The following is a 26,170-nucleotide window of genomic DNA, read 5'->3' as shown; positions in this document are numbered from 1 at the left end:
TCTGGCTCTGTCTGGGACCGTCCAAGCCTGGAGGGGGGGCTACCCCCACCCCCCACCCCATTGTGGCTTTTATCGCCTTTGTTCTCGGAAGCGGCCGAGCGTGAAAGGTGCTGGGCTCCAGGGCCAGCTGGGCTTTTTGGAATTTCCCAAGACTTCTAAGTACTATTTCCCCCTCACTGAAAATGAAGGGAAAGTTTTCATGCAGCTACAGGACTTCTTGTGAGAAAAATATGGAAACAGGAGGACCCAGGACGATCCTTTGTTAATGAAAGAGCAGGATCTGTCTTGAAGGCTGAGGCTTGAGGCTATTTCCGACACTTCAAGAAATAACTGCATTTCAGAATTAAGTGAAATCACCAAAACTTATCCTAAGAAAGGACTACAAATGGAAAAGTATCCTACATAGAGATGAGATTAGCTCTCTATCTCTAAGGATAAGTCAATAGAAAAATAAAAATAAATGACACCAGCGGTTGGGCCAGGTTTGCTGAGTGCTGCGAGTCAGCACATCAAACACTGGAGTCTATTTTATTTGCATGTCACAAAGGCTGACTGGCCGGACTGGTCTCGTGGTATCTTGGGTTTTCCTAAGTGGTGGGCAGGATGGCCTACCCTGTGAAAGAAGGGGGGAAAGGAGAGTTTTCTTCAAGTTTAAGTCTCAGGCTGAAATCCTTTCATTAAAAACATTTAGGAGTGCCCGTTGTGGCTCAGTGGTCAATGAATCCGACTAGGAACTGTGAGGTTGTGGGTTCAGTCCCTGGCCTCACTCACGATCCCTGGCCTCGCTCAGTGGGTTAAGGATCCAGCGCTGCCGTGAGCTGCGGTATAGGTCGCAGACGCGGCTAGGATCCTGCGTGGCTGTGGCTGTGGTGTGGGCTGTCGGCTACAGCGCCGATTCGACCCCTAACCTGGGACCCTCCATATGCCGCGGGTGTGGCCCTAGAAAAATAAAAAAATAATAAAATAAACCACTTATAGGTGCTCTGCATGTGTTTGGTCTCCTGACAGTAGCCTCTCCTGATTGCACGCAGTCCAGCCTCACCTCCTCTTTTCTAAGAGAGGGTGTGTGACCCCTTCCACGCACGGCTGCCCCGCCCTGCCTGCTGGTGGCTAATGTGCGTGTCCTCTGTTGCAGGTCTCTGTCCTCGGCTGCCCTGACCCCGCGGTACATGAGATCGCCTATCAATACGGGAAGAACGTGGGGATCGCCTTCCAGGTTGGTCAGCTGCTTTGTCAGAGTGTGGCCCGTTGGTACGGTGGGCCAGGTGGCAGGGACGCGGGCGTGGTGGTGCTGGTGACAGCCCTTTCCCCCTCTCACCAGCTCATAGACGACGTCCTGGACTTTACCTCGTGTTCTGACCAGATGGGCAAACCGACCTCGGCCGACCTGAAGCTCGGCTTAGCCACAGGCCCTGTCTTATTCGCTTGTCAGCAGGTAGGTTTTATGAACTCCCTGGACACTGCAGGACCAGTGCCCTCTGGGGAAGGTTAGATGGGAAAGTGTTTGCAAGATCTGGGCTCGAGGGCTGGGGCAGCTGGGCCAGTCATGTCGCCTCCACTCTGTCTCCTTATCTGTGACGTTGAGATGGCAGCCTTCCTCCCAGGGTCCTCGTGAGCACTGGCTGAGGTAAGGTCCATGGAGATCCTGTGTAAGGTGAGCGCTGTCTTCATTTAAGGGAGCATCGTGACTCTTCGCATGCACTCTGGGCATGACGGGGTGAATGACTGTGGGACTGGACTCAGGCCATGCCTCCACACCCCTTCAGAAGGCACAGGAAGGGCCTCCAGGCAGAAGAAATCCTGAGGAATTCTCCAGTTCTGGAAGTTTAGTAGGACTGCCTGCTGCTCTTAGAGAACCATGGCCATTGCCTCAAAATGTCAGGCATTTAGAGGAACCACAGAGTTCCTCCTTTCTCCGTCGGTTAAGGTAGTAAGGAAAGCTGCCTTCATGCTCTCCTCAGTACGGATGAAACGCTGAGGAAGCTTTCAAGATGCTTTACTGACTGGCAAGACAGACGTTTCCAGAGCCTGCCCTGGCCCCTGGCCGCATCGCTTCTGGCTGGGCCAAATGCTCTCTGAAGGAAGTGGGACATTAGCTGCTGTGAGGCCATCTTTTTAATAGGTTTTCATCGTAGTAGTGTGTCATTATTATTTCTCAAAGTAATAGGATGACCATCACCATACCATGAATTTAAAAAATAACTCTTTGGTCTAAAATTTTAGTAACTTAGTCTTTCGGAGATTTTGCCTCATTTCCTTCTCAAAATCTACAGTAGAGAAACCATATCTTTCATAGACCTCAGTGACATCATTTCAGTATTGTGTATCGAAGCCAGTGACCTTGCTTTTGATCAGTTTCTGATGCAAGAACGGAAAGCTGGTCTTTCGCCGCCGCCCAGCGGAGCCGTAAACGCGGACCTCGGGAGGCTGGCGCTTGGGGGCAGAGCCCCATACTTTGGGCCACACGTCGGTGGAGGCGGTCGGCTGGGAGCCGGGAACGGTGCCGGAGCGCCTCCGTCACGTCGCGGAAGCGTCTGTCCTGGGGACCGGGCTCCGGGCAGCCTCTCAGAAGGTGGAGGCGGCGGGGAGACCTGAAGGCGCTGCGAGGGCTCCTTCCTCCCACCAGCAGGGCCTCGCCACCCCGAACGCAAGAGGAGTCCTGAGGCTGTGCCCCGGTCCCACAGACGTCTGTAGCCTCCCCTTGTGTGCAGTAAAGCATGAGTGGGCGACATTTTCCTTTTCAGCCTTAACCCACAAAAAAGCAGAGGCTTCACGAGCCGCAGGACCGTGAGGCAGTGGCCGAGGCGCTGGCTGCCGAGCGCACCGCGACCCGGCGGCTCAGTGAGGCTCCGGCGGGTCGGGCCGAGGAGCAAGGCTTTCCCTCAAGAAGCTCGCCGTCCACTCCCTCCGCCGCCTCAGCAGGTGCGCGTCGCTGTCACGAGCCGCGTGAGACCACGTTAACGGCTGAGTCCTGCTTCAGCCTGAAGCTGACTGGGGACGGTGGCCTCTTCTGACTGTGTCACTACGGACATGTTTCGCAAGAACCTCCTTTGCTTCTCTCCACGCTCAGGAGTATGGAGGATTCTGCCTTCAGATACGGAAGGGCGAAGTGGGGAGAATGACCTTGCACGGATGGACGTGTCTGTCGTCTACAAGGGATTACAAAAAAAAAAAAAAAAAAAAAAATTGTGGGCGGGGGCGGGGGGGTCAAGGAAAAGGAACAAAGAGCCGCGTCTAGTGTTCCAAACCACAGGTTGTGCATCACTGGAAATCCCAGCGTCACGGGGCGCACACTCAGCCTCCCCGGACAGCGCCTTGCCCATCGGCCCAGAGGCAGTAGCAAGAGCAGTTAAAGGCACACGCAGCCTCAGAAAGGGACGGAAATGGAGGCTCAACGGGAGGTGGCGCTGGACAGGACTTCTTTCCGAAGCATGTGTCTTGGGGCCCGTGCATGCAGTCAGATGCATGCAGGTTGCGTTCAAAGGAAACATTGTGTATAGGCTCCACTACAGATTTTACTGCCAAAAATTAGGTCCTTGGTCAGAAATTTGTCAAAATTTGTGGGGCTAAAGTTGATCTGGGGTAAAACAAGTTCCAAAAATAGCATGGGAGGAGTTCCCCATGCAGTGCAGTAGGTTAAGTATCCGGTGTCAGTCCCTATGGTGGTGCAAGTTCGACCCCTGGCCCAGAGCACTGGCTTAAGGATCTTACTGCTGCGGCAGCAGCTCAGATTCAGTCCCCGGCCTGGGAACTTCCGTGTGCCGCAGGTGCGGCCAAAAAGTTAAAAAGCAAACAAAAACCCATGAGAGTGCGCTATTTCTACTTCATGAAAATACAGTTTTTATAGTTTGCAAAGAATTCTTTTGTTTGCTACCTTTGACCTCACAACTCCCCTTTGTGGCAGGCACCGTGGTGGGAGAGTGGTGCTCAAACTTGGCCAAAATTAACCATCTGGTAGAAGGCACAGCAGGCAGGCAAACACCCTGCGTCTTCCAAGACCAGTATTCACGTCACTGCCCACTGCAGCATTGGTGCCACTGCGCACAGGGCTCAGCGCCGGTACCCGAGGGGCTCCCACCCCAGCGAGCGAGCTGCTCAGTGGGTCCTTAAGTGTTGTTTACTGGAGTAGTTGTAAACTGACAAATCTCCTTCCACAGGTCAGTGAGTTTTGTTTGCAGATTAAGTCTTTGAACTTTTCCCTTTATGAACATGGACAGTTTGACTGGGGAAACCACGTTTCCTCTCATTTAGCCTGCTGCGTTGTCTGGAAGTTGCAGTTTCTGGGACCCAGCAACTTGATAGAAACTGTCTCTGGAATTAACCATTGTTGACATCTCTCTGAAAGGATTTCTTGTTAACAGCTGATAGAGGGAATTTAAGAAAAGCTTCAGGATTTCTGGAGGGTTCCAGAGATGACCTCCCTGTATATGTGTACACAGTGTTGATAAAAACCAAAACGTGTTACAATAAACCTTTCAAGAATATAGGTCAGGAGTTCCTATCTCAGCACAGCGGAAACGAATCTGACTAGCATCCATGAGAATGCGGTTTCAATCCCTGGCCTTGCTCAGTGGGTTAAGGATCTGGCGTTGCTGTGAGCTGTGGTGTAGATCACAGACAAGGCTCGGATCTGGTGTTGCTGTGGCTGTGGTGTAGACCAGCAACTATAGCTTGATTCGACCCCTAGCCTGGGAACCTCCATATGCGGCCCTAAAAAAAAAATAAAAAATAAAAAAAAATAATAGGTCAGATTTCAAGATCTGTAGAAACCAGATGGGAGTGTTTTCTTTTTGGTGAGATTACATTAGTTCTCCAATACCCTCTAAAAGCTCTTTCCTTCTTCTCCTTATGGGCTCAGTCACCAGACCTAAATGTCAGCCTGCGGCCCTGCTTGCAGCCGGCACCGCCACCACCAGCCCCGCACCAGCTGCACAGGCTTCTGCTATCGTTATGACTAGTTGATGCTTTAAGAGTCGCCCAGGTTTGGTTTGAGGAACACGCGCACTACATTTTCCCAGTGGCCTCTGTAGTTAGCTTACGGACAGATTTCTCAGAATCTGATTTGTCTGCTGGTGATTTTCCTACTCTTAAAACCAGAAACTAGGCCAACAAGAACTCTCTTTTTCAGTAACCCTGCAGGCAAGCCCATGTTCCTCCTGCCTGCTAAGCTTCTCAATTCTTCTCGCATCCCAAGAGGGGGTGCCAGGGGGAAGAGTTTGAGATTTGCATATTAAAATTGCACACACTGCGTGTTTCAAAGGAAGGATGTAGCCACACTCAATGCAACCCCCCCCCCTTTTTTTTCCTCCAAACTTTGCTTTTTCAATGCTTTTTATAGTAAAAGGAATCGGAGAAACCACCCAGTCAGCACGTTTACCACAGTTGTGGGTACTGCAGAAAAAGCTCAGCTACCCTAAACAAGGTAATTCTACCAGATGCCCAAAGAGCATCAGACCAGCTGTGAGGATACCAGGACCCTTGAGAAATCCCAAGTTTGAAATGTTACTAAGAAACTAAGACAAATGCCTACTTGACTTTTCACGCTTTTAAAAGTGACTGATTTGAGCTTTCCTGATTTGTTTTCAATGAAACAAATTTCTATTTTTTCTTTTTTTTTTTTTCTTTGTCTTTTTAGGGCCACACCCCACCACACATGGAGGTTCCCAGGCTAGGGGTCTAATCGGAGCTGTAGCCACTGGCCTACGCTCTCAGCAAACAGCAACGCCAGATCCGAGCCACGTCTGCGACCTACACCACAGCTCATAGCAACGCCAGATCCTTAACCCACTGAGCAAGGCCAGGGATCGAACCCTCAACCTCATGGTTCCTAGTCAGATTCGTTTCCACTGCGCCACAACGGGAACTCCTAAATTTCTATTCTTGAAAAACCAGTAACTAAAACTAATTATTGGTTTTCATTTAAGAACTAATCAGTTGCTGGCTCTTTATAAACATGTTATTAGCAGCCTCTACATGTTTAGAATATACTTGGCTATGAAAGGAACATTCCTAATTCCTCCTTTGCCATCATCTAATTGAAATTTGTCTACGTGTGGCCTGTTTTTTTCATCTAGGATTACTAATCCCATGGCAGCAGTTACAGGACAACAATTTATTTCATCCTTCAGGCTCCCTGCCAGGGAGAAGCTGGCACCCGCTGTGAGCACTGCCATGGCCAGAACCAAGCATCTCTTGCCTCTTATTTCCTGGAGCCACGCACTCTCAGAACCAATGGATTTCTGATCACGTAGCTCAGCTCCTTCTCGGTGCAGAGGAGGGGCAGGCAGGGACCAGGAGGCTCAGGAGCTCAGCTGCAGCAGCACCAGGACTAAAGCGCAAATGGAGACGATGAAGTGATGTGGTGTCCTGGCTTCCTGGCTCTGCTCACGGTGACACAGTTCACCTCAACTGTTGCTAGTATGGTAGGATGTAGATTTGATCTTCAGTGCACCTTGTACCAGTTTCCTGGGTTCCTCTTATTGCCATCAGCTTAACACTGGTCTTAACTACAGTGACCTGACTGCTGTCTCAACCCATTTCTTCTAATGCAGTGCTTCCCAGCCTTGGCTGCATATGAGAAGTACCCGAAGAGCTTTTAAAATCCTGATACTGGGTCCAAACCCCAAGCCAACATTATCACAATCCTGGGAGCGGATCCGGGAAAGTGCATCAGCAGCCTCCCCCCGACTCAGGCAGCACTGCCCTCACCTCCACGAGCTGCCGTCACAGGGCTTTGCTCACGACTCCCTCTGCTCAGAGACCTCAGAGCTTTCTGATGTCACTCAGTTTAGTACCAAGAGCCTATGCCTAACCTCATCAGAGACCAGCAGAACCATCATCATCTGGGAACGTGTTAGAAGTGCACACTCAGCCGCATTCCTACTGAGTAGAAACTCAGAGAAGCCCAGTGGGCCCCGGGTAGTTCTGGTGCGTACAAAAGTTTGAGATTCATAAGAGAAGCCAATAAGGAATTTTTTGTTTGTTTTTATGGCTACAACTGCAGCATATGCAAGTTCCCAGGCCACGGGTCGGATCTGAGCTATAGCTATGACCACTGCAGTACAGCAGCAACACTGGATTCTTTTAACCCACTTCCTCAGCCAGGGACCAAACCCACACCACCTCATAGACAACACCAGATCCTTAACCCACTGCACCGCAGCAGGAACTCCAATAAGGAGTTTATAAAAGATGTGCTTTTGTTCCTTCTCTCTCCCTTACTCAGCACTGGATCAAGACGGAATGAACCTGGATCAACAGCTGCCTCTTGTGCCCTGGCTTGTCCCTGGGTGTGGAAACATGTCCTACTTCTTTAATGGCTATTGCTGACCGCCCCTCCCCCATCAGAACATTTAATCAGTCGCCTTTGTGTTTTTTCAATACTATTGTAAACTAGTATTTGAACATTTGATTTCTCTCAGGAGCACTGATTTTCTCTCCTTCTGATCAGTTTCCAGAAATGAACGCTATGATAATGAGACGGTTCAGTTTGCCAGGAGACGTGGACAGAGCACGACAATACGTATTACAGGTAAGATCATTTCTAAAAACACAGCATGGCACGTCTTTAAACCAGCAATTAACATCACACATTTTAGACACAAGGTTGAGTTTAGTCAGTTCTTGATTTGACAAAACCAGAGAAGGAAAAACTTCGAATTCACTTTTCCTCTAGAATTCTTCCCAAAGCTTCTGATCTTGGGCAGGGCTGGGACACTACTGTTTGGGGAGCTTTCACAGGATTCTCATGTGCAGTCAGTCAGGGTCAAGGCTGTTGGTTTGGAGCTCATCTCCCCCTTGTCCATCACAGCAGCAGCCCTGCCCTCCCGTCACGAGACTCTCCTCCTGTCCAAGCCCCTGGCCTGGCCATGGAGGGCCTGGTACAGAAGTCTACTCAAAATTGGTTTTTCCCAGTCCATCCTACTTAACTGCTATAAAGGTGTAATGAAAGAAGCAACTTTAAAACAAGAATTTTAAACCAGCCTACACAGATGAAACTTTAACCTTCAGGGGCTATAAACTTATTTCGAATATATTGCCACATAGCCTCAGAACTTTCCTATCTTTTTGCATATTTTCAGTTTTGAGGACTATCTTTTGAGAATGAGCAGTTTCCAAACCAAATCCAAAGTCATTTGGAGCCAAGAGATCTCATGAATGAGATGGAATGAGCGATTTTTTAATAGGCAGTTATGATTTGAGATTATTTCAGTCAAATCATCGAAAGAATTTCAAATAACTGCCATTCAGATTTAAGTTTCCACAAAGCACAACCCCTCCAAAGGATATATTTTTCACCTCCCTATATGGTCAAGCACCATAATTTGCTATGGGAACCACCTTTTTAGAGGGCAGTTTAGCTGCACTATTTAAAAACTCAGTGTGAGAGGGGCAGTAGCAGATATAGAAGTTGATATATCTGGGAGCAGTTCTGGCTTCAGAAGCAATGGTGTTACTGAAGGCTGAAATGAGAAGTGGGACTGAAAAAAGGGAAATTAATTGTGGGTCTTAAGTAAAACAGTGACATTCTAGCAAGCCTGGGCAGAAATACACTTAGGAAAATATCCACAGGAATGTTCTCCAGGCAAATTCTCCAAAGACTTAAAATTTCTAGCTCCCTATTCACCCAAAGGGCTCCTAGTCCCAATTCCCTCCCTAAATATGGACAACTAGAATTTATTTAGTAGGATTGCTAAATAGTTGATTAAAGCTCACTGAATAAAGACTGAGACCAAGTTGAACAGAGATTCGGGGGCATTCCCCTCGTGGCACAGCACAAATGAATCCAACTAGAAACCATGAGGTTGCGGGTTGGATCCCTGGCCTCACTCAGTGGGTTAAGGATCCGGTGTTGCCGTGACCTGTGGTGTAGATCACAGACAAGACTCAGATCCAGCGTTGCTGTGGCTGTGGTGTAGGCCAGTAGCTGTAGCTCTGACTCGACCCCTAGCCTGGGAACCCCCATATGCTGTGTGTGCTGCCGTAAAAAGAGAAAGAAGAAATCAGAGGAAATTGATGATTACTTGATATTAATGAGTTCATTGCTTTGCATGATAACAGAATAAAAGTGTGCTTTGGTTTGGGAAAGGGCCCTAAAGTAGTAGGCAGAGGAGGTTCTATGAGTGAGAGAAAGAACATTAGAAACAGTGTGGCTCTTAACTAACCGTATCCCAAAAGTATGTTTTAATTCATCGTAGCAGGAATTTAAGAGCTGATCCCAGTGGGTGACGTGCCTCTGTTCTGTGTCCCACAGAGCGATGGTGTGCAGCAGACAACCTACCTCGCCCAGCGGTACTGCCATGAAGCAATCAGAGAAATCAGTAAACTTCGACCATCCCCAGAGAGAGAGGCCCTCATACAACTTTCGGAAATTGTGCTCACAAGAGATAAATGACAACTCTTTGTGTTATTTCTGGCAGCTATTTTACCAGACTGTGCCTAAAGAATTTTGTGGAATATACTTTGCTTCATGTGCGGATAACCAAAAATCATTTTAAAAAATCATTTCCACCTTATTGGATTTTTTTTATTAGCAAAGTTTTTCAGAAAACTTTTTAAATATAATTAAACCATCTGACTCTGTCAATCTAGTCCTGTAACTTATCTTGATGGTTCTATGTGGTATTGTTTACACAGTTAATATCCACATGGAAAGCCATTACACAAATAAACAATCAATGTTAAAATTCAAATGGTTTATCTTGTTTCACCATAGGAGTAAAGATCATAAAATTGTGATGTCTACATTTCAATCCACATTAGACTTTTACAGTATTCAAAATTTCATATAGAGAATGGTTTATTATAAAAGACTGTACATAAAATTTAGACAAGTTATATACAAAATTAAGAGAACAGTCCACTCGAAACAAAGGTGATCACTAGTGATACTGAAATCATGTTTAAAATTAACAAAGGCAAAATGCATATGCAACAGTCACAATGATTTGGTGGCAATAATGGTCTTTAATTTTCAGAAATAAATGTTTTGCACTAGTCTTACCACTTACTATGCTGTTGTAAGTCTGTAACGCCCAGTACATAACTATAATTTGAAATTCAAACAAATCCTCAATACACAAAACCCACAATTGAGTGCTCTACTGTAATATCCTAGGCAATACAGAATTATACACAGGATAAGAAAACATCCCTCCAACCCTCCTTTAAATTAAGAAGAGACACACAAAGTGCATGTGTTGCATTTCATTTATGCCCAAAGACAATATCTGTTGGTCAGATATATCCCTCTTCAGTGATTTAATACATGGCCCACATTTTTTCCCCAGTTACTTTTTCTAAAAAAAAATTACGTTGCTAGTGCCAGGTAATGAGTTAAATAGTGCCTATTCAAAAATCAATTCCATCCATCCACTTCTACAAAAAAAGTATGTAAAAGATAATTTCCTTTAACTGAATCAGTATTTAACAGTCCACTGGAGAACTGAGGGACTGAGAACAATCCTTAAGAATTTTACCTACACAATGTGCACTTTGACACATTTTCGTAGCTTTGAAGAAGTTACTTTAGAAAAGGGAATTCAGTAGAGTGACTTGTATACAATCATCTCAGTTTTAAATCTGCAAAACTCAGCCACTGCTATTGGGATAGGTTGGGATAGATAAGGCTAAAATTTTTTTTCCAAGTTAATACATTGAGAAAATAGAACCATAATTTACAATAAATCAGCATCTTTTATTTATTAATTTTTAAAGCAAACCAGTGAAGGAAAGGACAAAAACCTTTGATTCACTCATGTATTTATGAATGGAAAAAATCTATAATGCAAATTCACTCATTTAAAAAATTAGGTACAAATTACAACATTACAGATAACCCTTTTTTTGTTTATTTTGTTTCACATGGAGACCTTAGAGACTCACTTCATTTCAAGAGACCTAAGTACGAGTACTCCAAGTAAATATTACACAAATTGGAAGCATCTTGGATTTTTTAAAGTATATTTCAATACATAAATTTGTATGCATGCTTTAAACAAACAGTATATTTCAAGAATGAGAGAGTCTAAACAAAAAGTATGACCAGCACCAGCATTTAAGTTTTCTGATTTTAATATTAGTCTGACAGAGCGTTAGTAACCATGCTGCACTGAAACATGTAATGGCACAATCTGAATCATGATTTGTTAAATATTATACCCCACACCCCCAGAATATTTAGGCTGGTCATAGAGTTAACAATGTGTAAGTAAGTATATGAGCATAATCAGTTACGACAGCCTCCTGTATAGATTGCTGTTTAGCAATACACAAACTGCCTCAGAGATTTATGCTTATAGGTAGACATTCCATTATACCAATAGAACAGCATGTCCTGAAAATATGGGCACATTTTAAAACTTTTAAGACAATTCTGTTAACCATAATAGTCCCACAGTATGACTGATAATAAGAACCTACTTTTAAAAGCAAAAATTTAATCGGTATAGTGCATGATTGATTCAACATAGTTCCCAGGGAACAGACCAGTCACTCGATTGCAGACTCCTTCATACCAGCCATCGTCGTTCTTCTTTATGACGTAGATGATGGCACCCTCCATAAATGAGAGCTCATCATCCTTGTCTTTTGTATAATCATATATTGCCACAACTATGGAGAGAAGAGTAGATATATCATGTGAGTGCACTATACCCAACACCTTCCTAAATTTTAAAATTAATGCCAATTAGTAATATAGCAAAACCAGCAATCTTTACGAATATTCTTAATTCTTACATCTATAATATTCAGGTAGGACAAGTGGCCAACCATGTGCCTAATTCACTGGCATCTTGATCTTACTTTTCCTTTGGGCGAAAATGACAATGAGACTAGAGGTGTCGAGTTTCTGCCCATGTATTTAGGAAAGATATCTATCTAAATTTTTACCAGTTAACCACCCAAGCTATCTAACATGAAAATACATATACAGGAGTTCCCTTCATGGCTCAGAGGTTAATTAACCCGACTAGGATCCATGAGGATGCAGGTTCGATCCTTGGCCTCACTCACTGGACTAAGGATCCAGTGTGGCGTTGCAGTGAGCTGTGGTGTAGGTTGTAGACTCGGCTCAGATCCCAAGGTGCTGTGGCTGTGGTGTAAGCTGGCAGCTGTAGCTCTGATTTGACCCCCAGCCGGGGAACTTACATATGCCATGGATGCGACCTAAAAAGAAAAAAAGACAAAAAAACCGAAATATACATACACTGGCAGGTAAATCTCATCCTACCCATCTCAGTCAGATATTCATGGGGCTATACGTAGATTTTTCTAAAAAAAATATACACCTTTAAAGTCAATAGGAATTTTTTTAAGGGGAAACAGGTGAGTAAAGACTCATTAATTAAAACTTAGAAAACGGTTTTGCAATTCTATGATTATATTGAATTATATTGAATTATATTGATTATATTGAATTCAAAATATCCACTTGCTTTCGATATTGTGGAAAGGAAAGGCAACAAAAAAATTACTAGCTTTCCAAACTATTGGTTTATGAATTCTTCTGCCTTTATAATTCTGAAATCATATGTAATTTTCTAGTATATGTGGAATGTTAAGTGATATAAATTTTTTTCTCCCATAGACTTTTTCTTAAAATAGTTTTAAAGACATTTAAGATTTTCTGGAACTCATTTTTCCCTTAAGAAAGATGGCTTCTCATAATTATTCTGAATCAGTGAATTTTAGTAAGAGACTTGAAGTACTGAACCATAGCATCATTTGCTAAATTAAAACAGCCAATCTTTTCCCCCTTTTTAAAACAGTGTATTAAGTAAACTCAACTAGTCCATTCCTTCCCCTCCATTTTAATCCTGCAACAGAATCTCAGCACTGTGATTACAAGCTCACTTAACATATCCAGTTCAAAACACCCAAAACATACAGAATAAATAATATTAAATTATTACCTTGGTATTTTTGTAAGTATTCACCCAATAATTTGTCAATTACTTATTAATAATCATTCTTTATTGACATTTTCTTTGTATTCAGAATCACATGTTGACTTTTATTATTATTATTTGTCTTTTTGCCTTTTCTAGGGCCGCACCCATGGCATATGGAGATTCCCAGGCTAGGGGTCTAATGGGAGCTGTGGCCGCTGGCCTACACCACAGCCACAGTAACATCAGATCCAAGCCGTGTCTTTGACCTACACCACAGCTCACGGCAACGCCAGATCCTTGACCCACTGAGCAAGGCCAGGGATCAAACCCAAAACTTCCTGGTTCCTCGTCGGATTCGTTAACCACTGAGCCATGACGGGAACTCCACGTGTTGACTTTTAAACTGATCATGCCAACACCTGATACGCTCAAAGTTATTCAACAAAATGAAATTCTTACTTCTCATATTCTTAGTTCCAGTTATACAAAGAGCTGATAAAAACACTGCACCCAATTAATTATATGTTTCTATTTCCCAAGTTCCCTCTGTAAATGAAATCAAACTCCCTTTCCCCCAATGCCTATCTTCTCTCACATAACAGCTCCCACGTGGAGTATTTAACCATTAACAAGTCAATGTCCACTCTACTCTCCAGGATCCTGATCATATAATGATCTAAACTCTCCCTGCTGTATGTACTGCAATGATCTTTGGAAAGAGAACTCTAATATTCAAATCTACATGTACCTACACGAGGAAAAATTACAGATAGCTATCAAGACCCTCTGAAATCTTTTCCTAACATTAGAATGCTTTAAGTGTTTCTCTTTATAGATGCACTTTCTAGATATTTCAGCCTCCTAAATATTCTCTTCTGCAGGCATTCTTTTTTTTTTTTTTTTTTTGCTATTTCTTGGGCCGCTCTCGCGGCATATGGAGGTTCCCAGGCTAGGGGTCCAATCGGAGCTGTAGCCACTGGCCTACGCCAGAGCCACAGCAACGCAGAATCCCAGCCGTGTCTGTGACCTACACCACAGCTCACGGCAACGTCAGATCGTCAACCCACTGAGCAAGGGCAGGGACTGAACCCGCAACCTCATGGTTCCTAGTCGGATTCGTTAACCACTGCGCCATGAAGGGAACTCCGTGCAGGCATTCTTGTTTGCCAGATCTTGAAATGTACTCAAAATTAAACATGTTAATCTAATATAAATAAGTATGATCAGATCTGTACATGTTAGGTTGAAGCTCAGCTGGGGTACCTTAACAATCTGGCTTTTGGAACAGCCACACAAAGTGCTGGATTAATTTATTCAACTGAAATCCTTTTAAAGTAGGTTTTAATTATCCTGTGATTTATAAAGGTGATTATTAAAGGCTTTAAATATAATCCTACTAAATGTCAACTTTCTGAGTTAGACTAGGAGTCAGCAAATGGCCGAACCCAAGCCAATGCCTTTTTGTCAATAAAATTTTATTGGCACACAGCCACCTCCAGTAACTCATGTATTGTCTACGGCTGCTTTGGGGCTAGAAGAGTGGCATTGAGTAGTTGTGACAAGACTGAATGACCAGCAAAGTCTAAAATATGTCATTTTGCAATATATACAAATATCAAATCATTATGTTGTAAGCTTGAAACTAACATGTCATTATACCTCAATTTCTTACAAAGTTTAAAAAATATTATCTGGGAATTCCTGTCGAGGCTCAGCAGAAACAAATCTGACTAGTATCCATGAGGATGCAGATTCAATCCCTGGCCTCGATCAGTGGGTTAAGGATCTGGCGTTGCCGAGAGCTGTGGTGTAGGTCCTGTGTTGCTGTGGCTCTGGCGTAGGCTGGTGGCTACAGCTCCGTGATTAGACCCCTAGCCTGGGAACCTCCATATGCCGCAGGAGCGGCCCAAGAAATAGCAAAAAAAAAAGACCAAAAAATAAATAAATAAAAAATAAAAAATAAAAAAGTGATGACTTTTGGTTTAAGATTCATTATTTCAACTTGAGAAGATTTTTTAATACTGCTCTATTAGAAGTGTACTAACCATTACTTCATTCCAAATTTAAGTTATATAAATATAACTGTTCCATTTTCATACTTAAAATTTGCTTTTCCAAGCCAAAAAATACAGGAAAAAGCACAATGCAAAATGACTCAATTTTCTTACCCTCATAATGACCACAGCGTATTTCTATTGAAGGTACATGAGAAATATTAAGTACACTCTTCAAGACTTCCTGAACAGTATGTAGAATACATAAAATATATTCAAAAAATATATATATATATAAATATAAAAAAAAAGAAAATGGCATATTTACTTTCAGCCACGTATTCAAAACTCGGGCAGGAAGGTATGCCATAGGTTTCAAAAGCCACAGCTATTTGCTTTACGTCAATTAATCCAATAAAGCCAATGTCAAGGAATATATTTCAAAGGGAATTAAACATGATCAACTAAATTATAAGCATTTTTCAGAACTCTACAAATATAACTTTTAAAACAGCACAGAATGAGATTAAAAAAAATGCAAATAAACTCTAAAAACAGGATTCATTTCTTTCCCACCCACTATTTCTTAATAATTATAGTGAATTTCAGGTAATATAGGTAAATTTGGACATTAGAATTATACAGCATTTCATGTGATGAAATTCTAGTGATTATCTTCTCTTACAAGATCAACAAACCTTTATTGAGGTTTTTTTCCCATTAATATTTAGATATGAAACTTGTCTAATTTTATAAGAACTTTGAAACTTTGTTTTAAATCATTACTAACTATATCAACTTAGTAAATCATGTTAACTCCTTTGTATCTTAGTTGTTTCATCTATAAAATGCAGACAGGTAAGTTAATATCCCACTGGAAACATATGTCATTTGAAAAAGTCCACCTAACATTTTCAATTTAAATAAATTTAAAAAGTCCATTTTTTCAATTTAATTAAAAAATGTCCATTGGCAGATGAATGAAGAAGATGTGATACATACGTACAATGGAATATTACTCAGTTATAAAAAAAAAAAAGAATGAAATAATGCCATCTGCTGCAACATGGATGGACCCTGAGATTATAATACCAAGTAAGTTAGACAAAGACTAATAACATGATATCATTTATATGTGGAATCTAAAATATGACATAAAAGAACTTACAAAACAGACTCACAGAAAACAAACTTATGATTACCAAAGGGGAAAAAGATGAGGGGATAAATTAAGAAGTGAGAATAACAGATACGAACTATACAAATAGTTTATACAAATAAAACAGACAATAGGGAGTTCCCATAGTGGCTCAGTGGAAATGAATCCATGAGGATGCAGGTTTGATCCCTAGCCTCGCTCAGTAGGTTAAGGATCCAGCATTGCTGTGAGCTGTGGTGTAGGTCACAGATGCAGCTCGGACCTGGAGATGCTGTGGCTGTTGCGTAGGCCAGTGGCTACAGCTCCAACTCCACCCCTAGCCTCAGAACTTTCATGTGCTGCAGGTGTGGTCCCAAAGGACAAAAAAAACAATAAAAAATAAAACAGACAAACAGCAAGATCCTACCGTACAGCACAGGGAACTGTAGTCAATATTTTATAATAAACTATAACGGAAAAGAATCTGAAAAGGAACACACACATACCTATTTTTGTATTATAAATGAATCACTTCACTATACACCAGAAATACAGCATTGTAATCATCTATACACCAAAAATATAATAAAGAAACCTTTTAGGAGTTCCCATCATGACTCAGTGGAAAAGAACCTGACTAGTGTACGTGAGGACGCAGGTTCGATCCCTGGCCTTGCTCAGTGGGTTAAAGATCCAGTGCTGCCGTGACCTGTGGTGTAGATCTGCGGCTTGGATCTGGTGCTGCTGTGGCGTAGGCTAGTGGCTACAGCTCCAATTCAACCCTAGCTTGGGCACCTCCATATGTCATGGGTTCAGCCCTAAAAAGACCAAAAAAGAAAAAAAAAAGAAACCTTTTGAGACCATACAGAAAATAAATCATCTTGGCTGGTAAGGCTATTCAAAAGGTGGAGAAACACTAGACAGGTGTTCTTTACAGCTCTAAAATGCTATAATTAATTCTTTCCCATTATAGCAATTCAATGACGACTATACCTTACCTTTCTCAATATAATTCTTAGGGGCCCAAGCAGGATCCCCGTCTGCATATGGATCATTATACTGAACTACTGCAGCTTCCTCATCTTCATAATCCACTGGAGGTGGTGGCGGTGGCGGAGGAGAATCATCAAACATGGGAATGTCATCTGGTGGAGGTGGTGGTGGTGGAGTTGGGCTATCAGCAACTAAAAAATTTAGATAATTAATTTGAATCAGAAAGTAACCTAAATGGAAATTCTTAAGTTAATAGAATATAAGAAAGCTCTAAATCATATACAGCATGCACTATAATAAAACATGCAATGATTAGAAATAAAAGCTTGGTGTGTTAAAGCTTCATCTACTTTTAGGAATAATTTTACAATGATAAGATGAGCTAGAAAATAAGGGTATCAGGAAGAACTACAAATTAATGAATGTAAGATATTAGGAGACAATGTCTCTTTTTATAAGGATTATAGTAGTAAAGAAGTTTCCTTATTCCAAGGTTCAGGTCAGAACAAATGTCACTCGCAGGTTAGCCTACCTCCTTACATAGGTCTTTTGCCCATTCGTCATTTGGACTACAGTGAACTTTACGAATAAGTTACTTTCCCAGTTTGATAACCATTCAATGTGCACGTTCATGTCCTTGGTTTCAGTTTTTAGTTACCTTTAGTTCTATAGAAACAAGTCTCTAGTGAGTAGATATGTTTATTTTTCTTTTATTGGAGGAAAAAAAAGCTAGTGGTATTAGGTCTGCTTTTATGTGTATGTTTCCTATCATTTAAATTTTAAGAAGGTAAAATTAAATCTAAAATTAAATAATTCCAGGCTAGTAGAAAATCTCACTGAATATTTTCAAAAATGTTTGTATTCAGAATCACCTTCTTGACTTGCAGAAAGCAAGCTCAGATTTTTCATTATTGCTAGTAAAACTAAGAATGGGATAAGGGAAAGACTGAATCCTAAAGATCCAATTTTCTAAGAATACATTCACAGCAAAGATTTTAAAAATTAAGTACTGCAGGAAAATGTTTAAAAAAAATAACAAAACAGAAACTCATATCATGCAAAACAATAAAAACAATAAAAACAACTCAGACCTCAAATTCTAGATAGTTGTGGTGTATGTCTGTGATTTAAATAATCAAAAGTGTAAACAGTGAAATGGAAAAATGTCAGACTAGAACTGTGTTCAATGAACTAATATGATACAGGTAACAAATGCTCCCAATATTAAGGAACTCAAAGCTGGATGGAGCACAACTAATTCTTAACTTAAATTTCCGATCCACAGATTTCTTCAAAAGTTAAAAACATTATGAAAATGCTTTTATACAAACTGATATATGAACTATATCTGCAGGGGAAAAATTGAGAATACCAATATACTAACTCGAATGCTAATTTCTGGGGCTCTATTTATGTGATCAAAGAACAATGGTCATCGTCTATTTGTAAAACATGATTTTAAAGGTCTCTATACCCTATTTGGATGCGTATAATGTGCCCTAATGTGCTGAGATACAATGAAGGAATTCAGATTTAAAACATATACAGGTAATAGCTCTACTCGATAACCATTTTAGTTCTGTGATTTCATTTTATCCTGCTGGGAGATGAAAAAGACTATTAGGAAACAAATCCTGTGTGCTGATGCTCATTCTGATAGCTCTCAAATAGGTGTACAATTTATTTTTCCACTTAATGCTTGGATCCATTTTATTTTTGCCCATCCCTTCTCCATAAAGTTTGTTAAAATTATTAAGAAGACAAAATGAGTACTGAATCCACTCCGACATCAAAGAGCCAAAGTTCCCGCATGGTGCAGCAGGTTAAGGATCCAGCATTGCTGAAGCTGTGGCACAGGCCACAATTGCAGTGCAGGTTTGATCCCTGGCCTGGGAACTTCCACATGGCATGGTGTAGGTGGGGAAAAAAAAAAAAAAAAAAAAAGAGGAAGAAAAAGAAAGAGCCATAGCTCATATCCTTACTCATATCCTTGATATGGCTTAATGTATAAATTATATGTTTGCCTGAATTCCTAAAGTACATTTGATTTATACATAACTTACTAGTTTAATGTTTTCACTCAACTGTCTTTATGTTGAACTGCTGTTAATCTACATTTGTTTATCTTCAAATTATATGCACAGGGGCAAGAGTCTAGTTGATATAATTCTCTGTGCTACTACTCTGTCTAGCACCATGCATAACTAATTCAAAAATACTTTGTGATATTAATCATAAACAGATGTAAACACACTGCTTTCCTAGAGGCTCATGTCTTAAATTGAAACATTTACTAACAGGTTAACTGCTACATGCATTCAATATCACCAATTTGAGTGCCATAAGAAAGTGATTAAGTTTAAAAGAAGAACAGAAAATTTGTAATTCATAAAACAGTTGAGATATTGATAGGCAGTTTATTAACAGTCTTCCTAACATCCTGCCAAAGAAAAGAGATGTCAAACAAAGCTGGGCATCCTGCAGCACAAGAACAACTGACTCAAGTTCATCTGTTTGGGAAAAAGAACTAAAATAGTATCATGGGACTCTTTAGCAAAGACCATGGAGGCCTAGAATTATGGACATTAACGGTGAATTTCTATTAAAAAGGAGTTACCAAAAAGGTAATCAATGAGCTTTGATGTTTATTATGGCTATTTTATAATACTTCTTAAGGAGTTCCTGTCATGACACAGTGGAAACAAATCCAACTAGGGTTTGATCCCTGGCCTCGCTCAGTGGGTTAAGGATCCAGCGTTGCTGTGAGCTGTGGTGTAGGTCGCAGATGCAGCTTGGATCCTGTGTTCCTCTAACTGTGGTGTAGGCTGGCAGCTACAGCTCCAATTCACCCCTAGCCTGGGAACCTCCATATGCCATGGGTGCGGCCCTAAAAAGCAAAAAAATAAATAAATAAAATAAAATACTTCTTAAAAATTCTCGGCTGTGGAGTTCCTGTCGTGGCTCAGCAGTAATGAACCCAACTAGTATCCATGAGGACACAGGTTCGATCCCCAGCCTCACTCAGTGGGTTAAGGATCCGGCATTGCCATGAGCTGTGGTGTAGGTCACAGACAAGACCTGGATCCTGCGTTGCTGTGGCTGTGGTGTAGGCCAGCAGCTGTAGCTGATTATAGTCCTAGCCTGGGAATTCCATATGCCGCAGGTGCAGCCCTACCAAAAAAAAAAAAAAAAAAAAAAATCTTGACTGTAAGAAAGTTCAATGATTGAACTGGCTTAGTTTTTAAACTCTTGCAGGATGAATTTCTCAACTTTTATAAAAGGACCAGAGACTTAGCTTTATTCACTTATTTTTACATGTTTAAACACACTAGAGTTTTCAAACAGATGTAAACAATAAGGCTGGTTTATGCTCAGAAATTTCAACATTTTGAAATTAAATATTTTTATTTTTGCCTTTTGTCTTTTTAGGGCTGCACCCTCGGCGTATGGAGGTTCCCAGGCTAGGGATCTAATGGGGAGCTGTTGCTGTTGGCCTATGCAGAGCCACAGCAACGCAGGATCCAGGTCTTGTCTGTCTGTGACCTACACCACAGCTCTCGGCAACACCAGATCCTTAACCCACTGAGTGAGGCTAGGGATCGAACCGCAACCTCACGGTTCCTAGTCGGATTCATTTCCACTGTGTCATGATGGGAACTCCAACATTTTGAAAGTAAATATTTTATAAAAAGCCCACTATATCATACATTTCTTAATGGTTAAGTACTTCTTCTTCAACTATGTGTACTCCTTCCAGAGCCTAGGACTTAACACTGAATAAATACTTAACTGGAGGAAGTGGCAAAATGTGGAAAATAACATAATAGGGTCAGCCAAAGCTGCACAGTGGGATTTGTCATAAAGTTTTCTCCTGGAAGGTGAGCTAGTCAAGTGAATTATACATTTTTTCAAACTGTTCTGGGATTTCTTTGCATGATGATGATCCCACATGCTGGGAATTAGTACTAGACCACCTTACCATCTTAATCCCAACAGCTATTTTGGCTTAATATAATTCAGTAATAAGAGTATTTTTCATTTTGCCAAATAACATTCACTATGATTTTGTAGTTAGAATTATACATCTCCCCAAACTTCAAAGTAATCAGGTAGCAATATAGAAACTAACCTAATTAAATCTATCTATGGAAAAGAATTGCCAAAAATCTTTAAACCTCATCTTTCTTCAGAGAAGACCTAAAAAAGCTGACAGCTTTTTATGTTCAGATATAATCCTCATGGGCCTACATGTAACCAAACCTGAAGAGGGCTCTATAATGGTGATCACTCTTGTCATACATCAGTGCATAGATGTATTTACTCATTCTTGCAGATTCACTTTTATCTTAACAACAAATCTTTATATAGGCTGAAAATTATTGAAGTATAAAAATCTGAGGCTACAAAGCTTTCTCCAAAAATTTTTATAACTAAAAGAGAAAAAAAAAAAAAAGGAAAAAGAAACAAAAAAACCCATATGCCCATCCCAACTGCATAATAAATTTAATCTCATAGTATAACTATCCATAATCTCGATGAGTTTGTTGGCAGCAGAAAACAAATTCCCCTAATAACTACTGAAAGCTAGTAATTTCCACACAAATTGAATTTGGGGGTTTGATTCTGTGTTCCTTAAAAATCTGCAAAGATCGGATCTCATGTTTTAGAGCATGTAAATATACATAAGAAAGCTGCAGTTCTGAAATTTATTTGGGTCAGTAATCATGCACACAAGAGGAAAAACTGAAGATCGTGCTCTTCAGTTTCAATAACATACCTGCGCCTATTTTCAAGATAAGATTAGCTTCTCAATAAAAGTAAGGAAAATGATGACTCATCAGCCATGCATGCTATAAGGAGACAGCCTCTACTCTTTGATAGCTCAGTTTTTCCAAACTTACTGTTTTCCTGCACCCTGGCCACGAAGCCTGTGAGAGGTATCTGTGGAGTCAACTGAGGCATAGGGGGAGGGGGTGGAGCAATAGAAACTGGTAGCAACAACACAGTATGGGGAAGTCAAACAGAAAAAGGAAAGAAAAGGAAACAAACAAAAAGCAGAAGTCAGTTACAAAGACCACAAACATAAGTATGCCTAGAACAGTTTGCAAATGAAACAAAACAAAACAAAAAACAAAACAAAAACCTGCAGAACCTTCTTCAAGTTCATTTCCCAAGAGCAAGCCTAAAGGTGAGGTGTGCTTAGCCAACAGGTTAATTTTATTAAAAAACAAACACATATATTTTAATCCTAATGTGATACTGTCTGAGGAAGACTTAAATTTACCATCACCTTCACTTTCATGCAATGAAATTTTTTAATTCTAAGGAAAGACTTTAAAATAGACAAGTAATAGTGAAAAAACTAATAAAGGTTACCAGGATATTGTGCCTTATCTCTCTAGCCTCACAGGGATGTCCAGCTTTAGAGTAATGTTGTATATCAGAACTTAAATGAACAAAACAAATATGGAATAGCTGTATCTTCCATATATAAATGCACTAATTACAGGTTTCCTTTAAAGACAGTTCTTATTATACATCTAAATCTAAATTTTAACATAGCTCTCTAGGAAAAACCTTTGTTTTTTAGAAAACAAGGTTATTATTTTTTAAGTTGACAGTTTTATTTTTAAAGACATCACTTTTAAATTTACTACAGAATAAAAGTGCTCCATATGCCATATTAATAATATTCACTGAGTTTCATGGGATATTTCAAAAGTGACCTTCCTTCTATCAATATTCTGAAAAAGGAAATCTGATCCACCAATAAGTTAAAATACACAATTATTTCCATTAAAGTAATTTCTAAAGAATCACCTGGTGGCTAGAAACATACTCTATCTTCTTTCTGGAGAACATATGCACCAAATGGTCATCCGGGCAGCAAATGTATTAACTACATAGAAGTAAACATTCATATCTTCACTACCCTGTCTTATTTTAACGAGACAGTAATGGCCAAAGATTGCTCAGAAAAAAGTCAATGGCACTGAGTCACAAAATTCGGTTTAGTGGTACTAACTAAGAAGTGACACTAAATTGACAGGGAAAAACAAATTATTGGCTCCCAAGGATCACTTAATTAAAAAATTATTTCAATTAATCCAATTTACTAATTCTGTAGGGTAAACATAAAAATTTGAAAGAATTTCAGTGTTCAAATAACCAAGAACTTAACAAAGCAATATATGTGCATTAGAATTCACTGTATGGCTAAAAATAACATTTGACTCACTACTAAACTGGTCCTGGTTCATTCTGATACTCTGTATATAGACGTATACACAATTATGTATATACTCCAACAAGGATATACAGAAGATACTTTCAAAGAACATGTTACAGCTCTTCGACCTAAAAAAAAAAAAAAAAAAAAAACCCTCCCACAAACCTAAAAAAAATTTTTAGAAACAACCCTTAGTAACTAGCCATGCTGGTTAGTACATAAAAAGAAAGGCTATGCTGTGACAATACTAATCATCACCACATTTAGACAGAAGGGGAAAGTGCACATCAAAACACTAAAAACATTTACATACTACTACTACCATTACTACAACACCGACAGTAACTCAGGCTGAAGGATAATTAATCTGACAACACACAACGATGTATTTCAAATTCAAGGCCAAATTTGCTTTCTAGTAACTATCCACATTGAGTAATGAAAATGTCTTGTTTGAGGGTAAGCGAACCAACCCCAGTACTGCTAAAACAGAACCACATAAACATGTATTAGGTCAAGAGTCACCAGAAACCCTATTTGCAGTGTAAACTAAATGTCTAAGTGAGGAAAAGAAAAATAATGAATATAAAGATGGGATCTAAAAATGCATAAAAAAATAAAAGTTCATGAAACTAGTGAGATAAATAATCAGATTATCTGTGGAATATTTGCACCATCTACATTTCATTACCAAAAGGAGACCAGAGGAAATGAGGTAAAATTCTAACTGGTGAAGTTCCTTAGTAGCTAGGATGAAAATTTTAGTCTGGAAAAGAATTGTATAAATTTTGGAATTATCTGTGAACTGTGATATTCCTGCTTAAGTGGTTTTCAATTCTTAGTAGTATTTTTCTTAAACCACAATTAATCTTTTACAGAGATAAATAACTCCCCCTCGCTCTACTTTAAAATACTTGTTCAGAACAGGCATCATAAATAAAAGGAACTTAAAATTAACTTCTTATGTAAATATGCAGTATTCAGTGGCTTTTTTATGTAAAATAATGGAACATAACATGCAGCTACAAGTAGCTACAAAAACCACATGGGAAAGTGTGTTTCAGTCTATGCCTGGTGATCACTGCTTCAAGCCAGTAACAAATAAAGAACAACTGTCGTATTTCAGATTTCTCCTTGCTGGATTGAGTATCTTGATATGGGAAATACAATTAATGGCTACTCTAAGCAATCTGAACTTTCTCACATTATACGCCAAAGCTATTTTCTTTATCAGCTTTAAACACTGATTGCAGTTAGTGTTGAGATGTGCAATTTGAGGTGAACAGAAAGAAGTCAAAAGAAAATTCTCCCCACTGTTATAATTATGAGAGACAGAATAAGCAGGCATCACAAATGTTTTTTAATGGTTCTGAACTCATTTCAGTATAGGTTAACAAGCTTAAAAGTGATAGCCAGCAATTTCATTATATTATTATAAAGAAGAATTGCCACAATGTTTTTAATTTTACTGTTACTGAATTGCCTCAAGCATGCCAATAAAAATAAATTCAGCTTAATTAGTGTTTTTCTTCTCCAGTTCCATGTACGGTAATACAAATCTCATCAATTAAATTTTTAGTATACAAGTATACTCACAGTTAAGTCTGAATTTTTTTGATAGTGATAAGCAATTATTCTTAAAATGGCATGATTCAAAGTCTAGCTTCTTAAAACAAAAATAAACATGAAATAGCATGGTTTCAATTGTTGTCTATCACTGGCAAGAATTACAATGTCAAATTATTTCCTTCAAAAGGAGCTCCACTGCTGCTGTACGCCTGCAAAGCACAAGCTTACTTGAATTCTGAGAATAAAGTGGACCTCCATTAACATGAGGCTGAGCAGAAAACTGAGCAGTCACAGAGGGAGTCCGTCTGTATCCACCAGAAGAGGTCGAGGAAGTGGTAGAGTTGTGTCGAGAGATCTGCCTGGTCATTGTGCCATACTGGGAACCAGGAGCTGAGCCCGGGGCTGCTGAAAAGCATTAGTGAAAGGCAACCAACAAAGAACTTGAGCATTGCACGTCACGTCACCTCCAATGGCAGAACAAAGAGAGGGAGACTCTCAGCAAGAACATTTATTACTTTTAAAGCCCACAACACAAAATAAAGAGAAAAGATAAAACGCAAATAGCTCTCCATCTCTGAAGTTACAAAAAGAAGGAAAAACAGACACCATGGGAAAGCTGCAAAAGTTAACATTCTTAAGCCTTTAAACAACATAATCCTAAATGGCATTTTGCTAATAATATGTATAAATTTTTCCCTGTATCATTTTAGAAGATAGCACTTTTCTATGTCAACTGTGTCTCTCCAAAAAAGTAAGTACCAAAGGATAGTCTGAGGTGGAAAGCATCAGTTTTTAGTTGTGAATGTATTAATATCTGATTTACAAACTTCTTCCTTCCCATCGCCAAATCTTCAAAAGCACAGTATAATAATCTACCTAGGAGTTTCTGCTGTGGGGCAACGGGCTTGGCAGTGTCTCTGCAGCACTAGGACACAGGTTCAGTTCCTGGCCCCGCACAGTAAGTTAAAGGATCTGGCATCACCACAGTTGCAGCGTGGGTTGCAACTGCGGCTGGGATGTGATCCCTGGCCTGAGAATTCCATGTGCGTTTGGGTGGCAAAAAAAAGGGGGGGGGGAATCTATCTAGCCAAACCCAGCTTAAATTATAAAATTTAAAGAGTTAAGCATATTTTCCACATGTACTACTGTATTTATTTGACTGTTTAACGTATTAGCTGTTATCATCAATACATATTATGGAATCATTTTTAAGAGAAGCACAATTTTTAGTTTCAAAACACTTATATATAATGTCAGATTTGCTGTGTATCTTCAAACTTTTAAGAATAACACACTTTTCCATATCACCTAAATTTCTCTGATAAAACTGAAAAAAAATTTTAGACTCTATAAA

The 26,170-nt window shown here is 40.2% G+C and overlaps 2 protein-coding genes across 14 annotated transcripts in view; one reads left to right on the top strand and one right to left on the bottom strand.

Annotated features, from left to right (window-relative positions):
• The window catches only part of PDSS1 (decaprenyl diphosphate synthase subunit 1), a 51,136-nt gene extending 41,444 nt beyond the window's left edge, over positions 1 to 9,692 (top strand). The window contains 4 exon segments of the mRNA XM_005668142.3: positions 1,136 to 1,216; positions 1,322 to 1,435; positions 7,451 to 7,531; positions 9,254 to 9,692. Coding sequence (XP_005668199.2) covers positions 1,136 to 1,216; positions 1,322 to 1,435; positions 7,451 to 7,531; positions 9,254 to 9,394 — 417 coding nt within the window. The 3' untranslated portion in view covers positions 9,395 to 9,692.
• The window catches only part of ABI1 (abl interactor 1), a 129,863-nt gene continuing 113,373 nt past the window's right edge, over positions 9,681 to 26,170 (bottom strand). For 4 of the 13 annotated variants that reach the window (XM_021064894.1, XM_021064891.1, XM_021064892.1 and 1 more), the window contains 4 exons: positions 25,045 to 25,218; positions 21,920 to 22,006; positions 17,024 to 17,209; positions 9,681 to 11,613 (listed from right to left, as the gene is read on the bottom strand). In XM_021064894.1, coding sequence (XP_020920553.1) covers positions 11,438 to 11,613; positions 17,024 to 17,209; positions 21,920 to 22,006; positions 25,045 to 25,218 — 623 coding nt within the window. In that variant the 3' untranslated portion in view covers positions 9,681 to 11,437. Of the gene's footprint in view, positions 11,614 to 17,023; positions 17,210 to 21,919; positions 22,007 to 25,044; positions 25,222 to 26,170 lie in introns of all 13 variants that reach the window. The other 9 variants (XM_021064902.1, XM_021064895.1, XM_021064899.1 and 6 more) reach the window with 4 other exon arrangements.

This window comes from Sus scrofa, chromosome 10 (genome assembly GCF_000003025.6).
Source record: "Sus scrofa isolate TJ Tabasco breed Duroc chromosome 10, Sscrofa11.1, whole genome shotgun sequence".
Classification (NCBI taxonomy): domain Eukaryota; kingdom Metazoa; phylum Chordata; class Mammalia; order Artiodactyla; family Suidae; genus Sus; species Sus scrofa.
The sequence above is the reverse complement of the archived record's forward strand: the minus strand, read 5'-3'. Positions and strand labels throughout refer to the sequence as shown.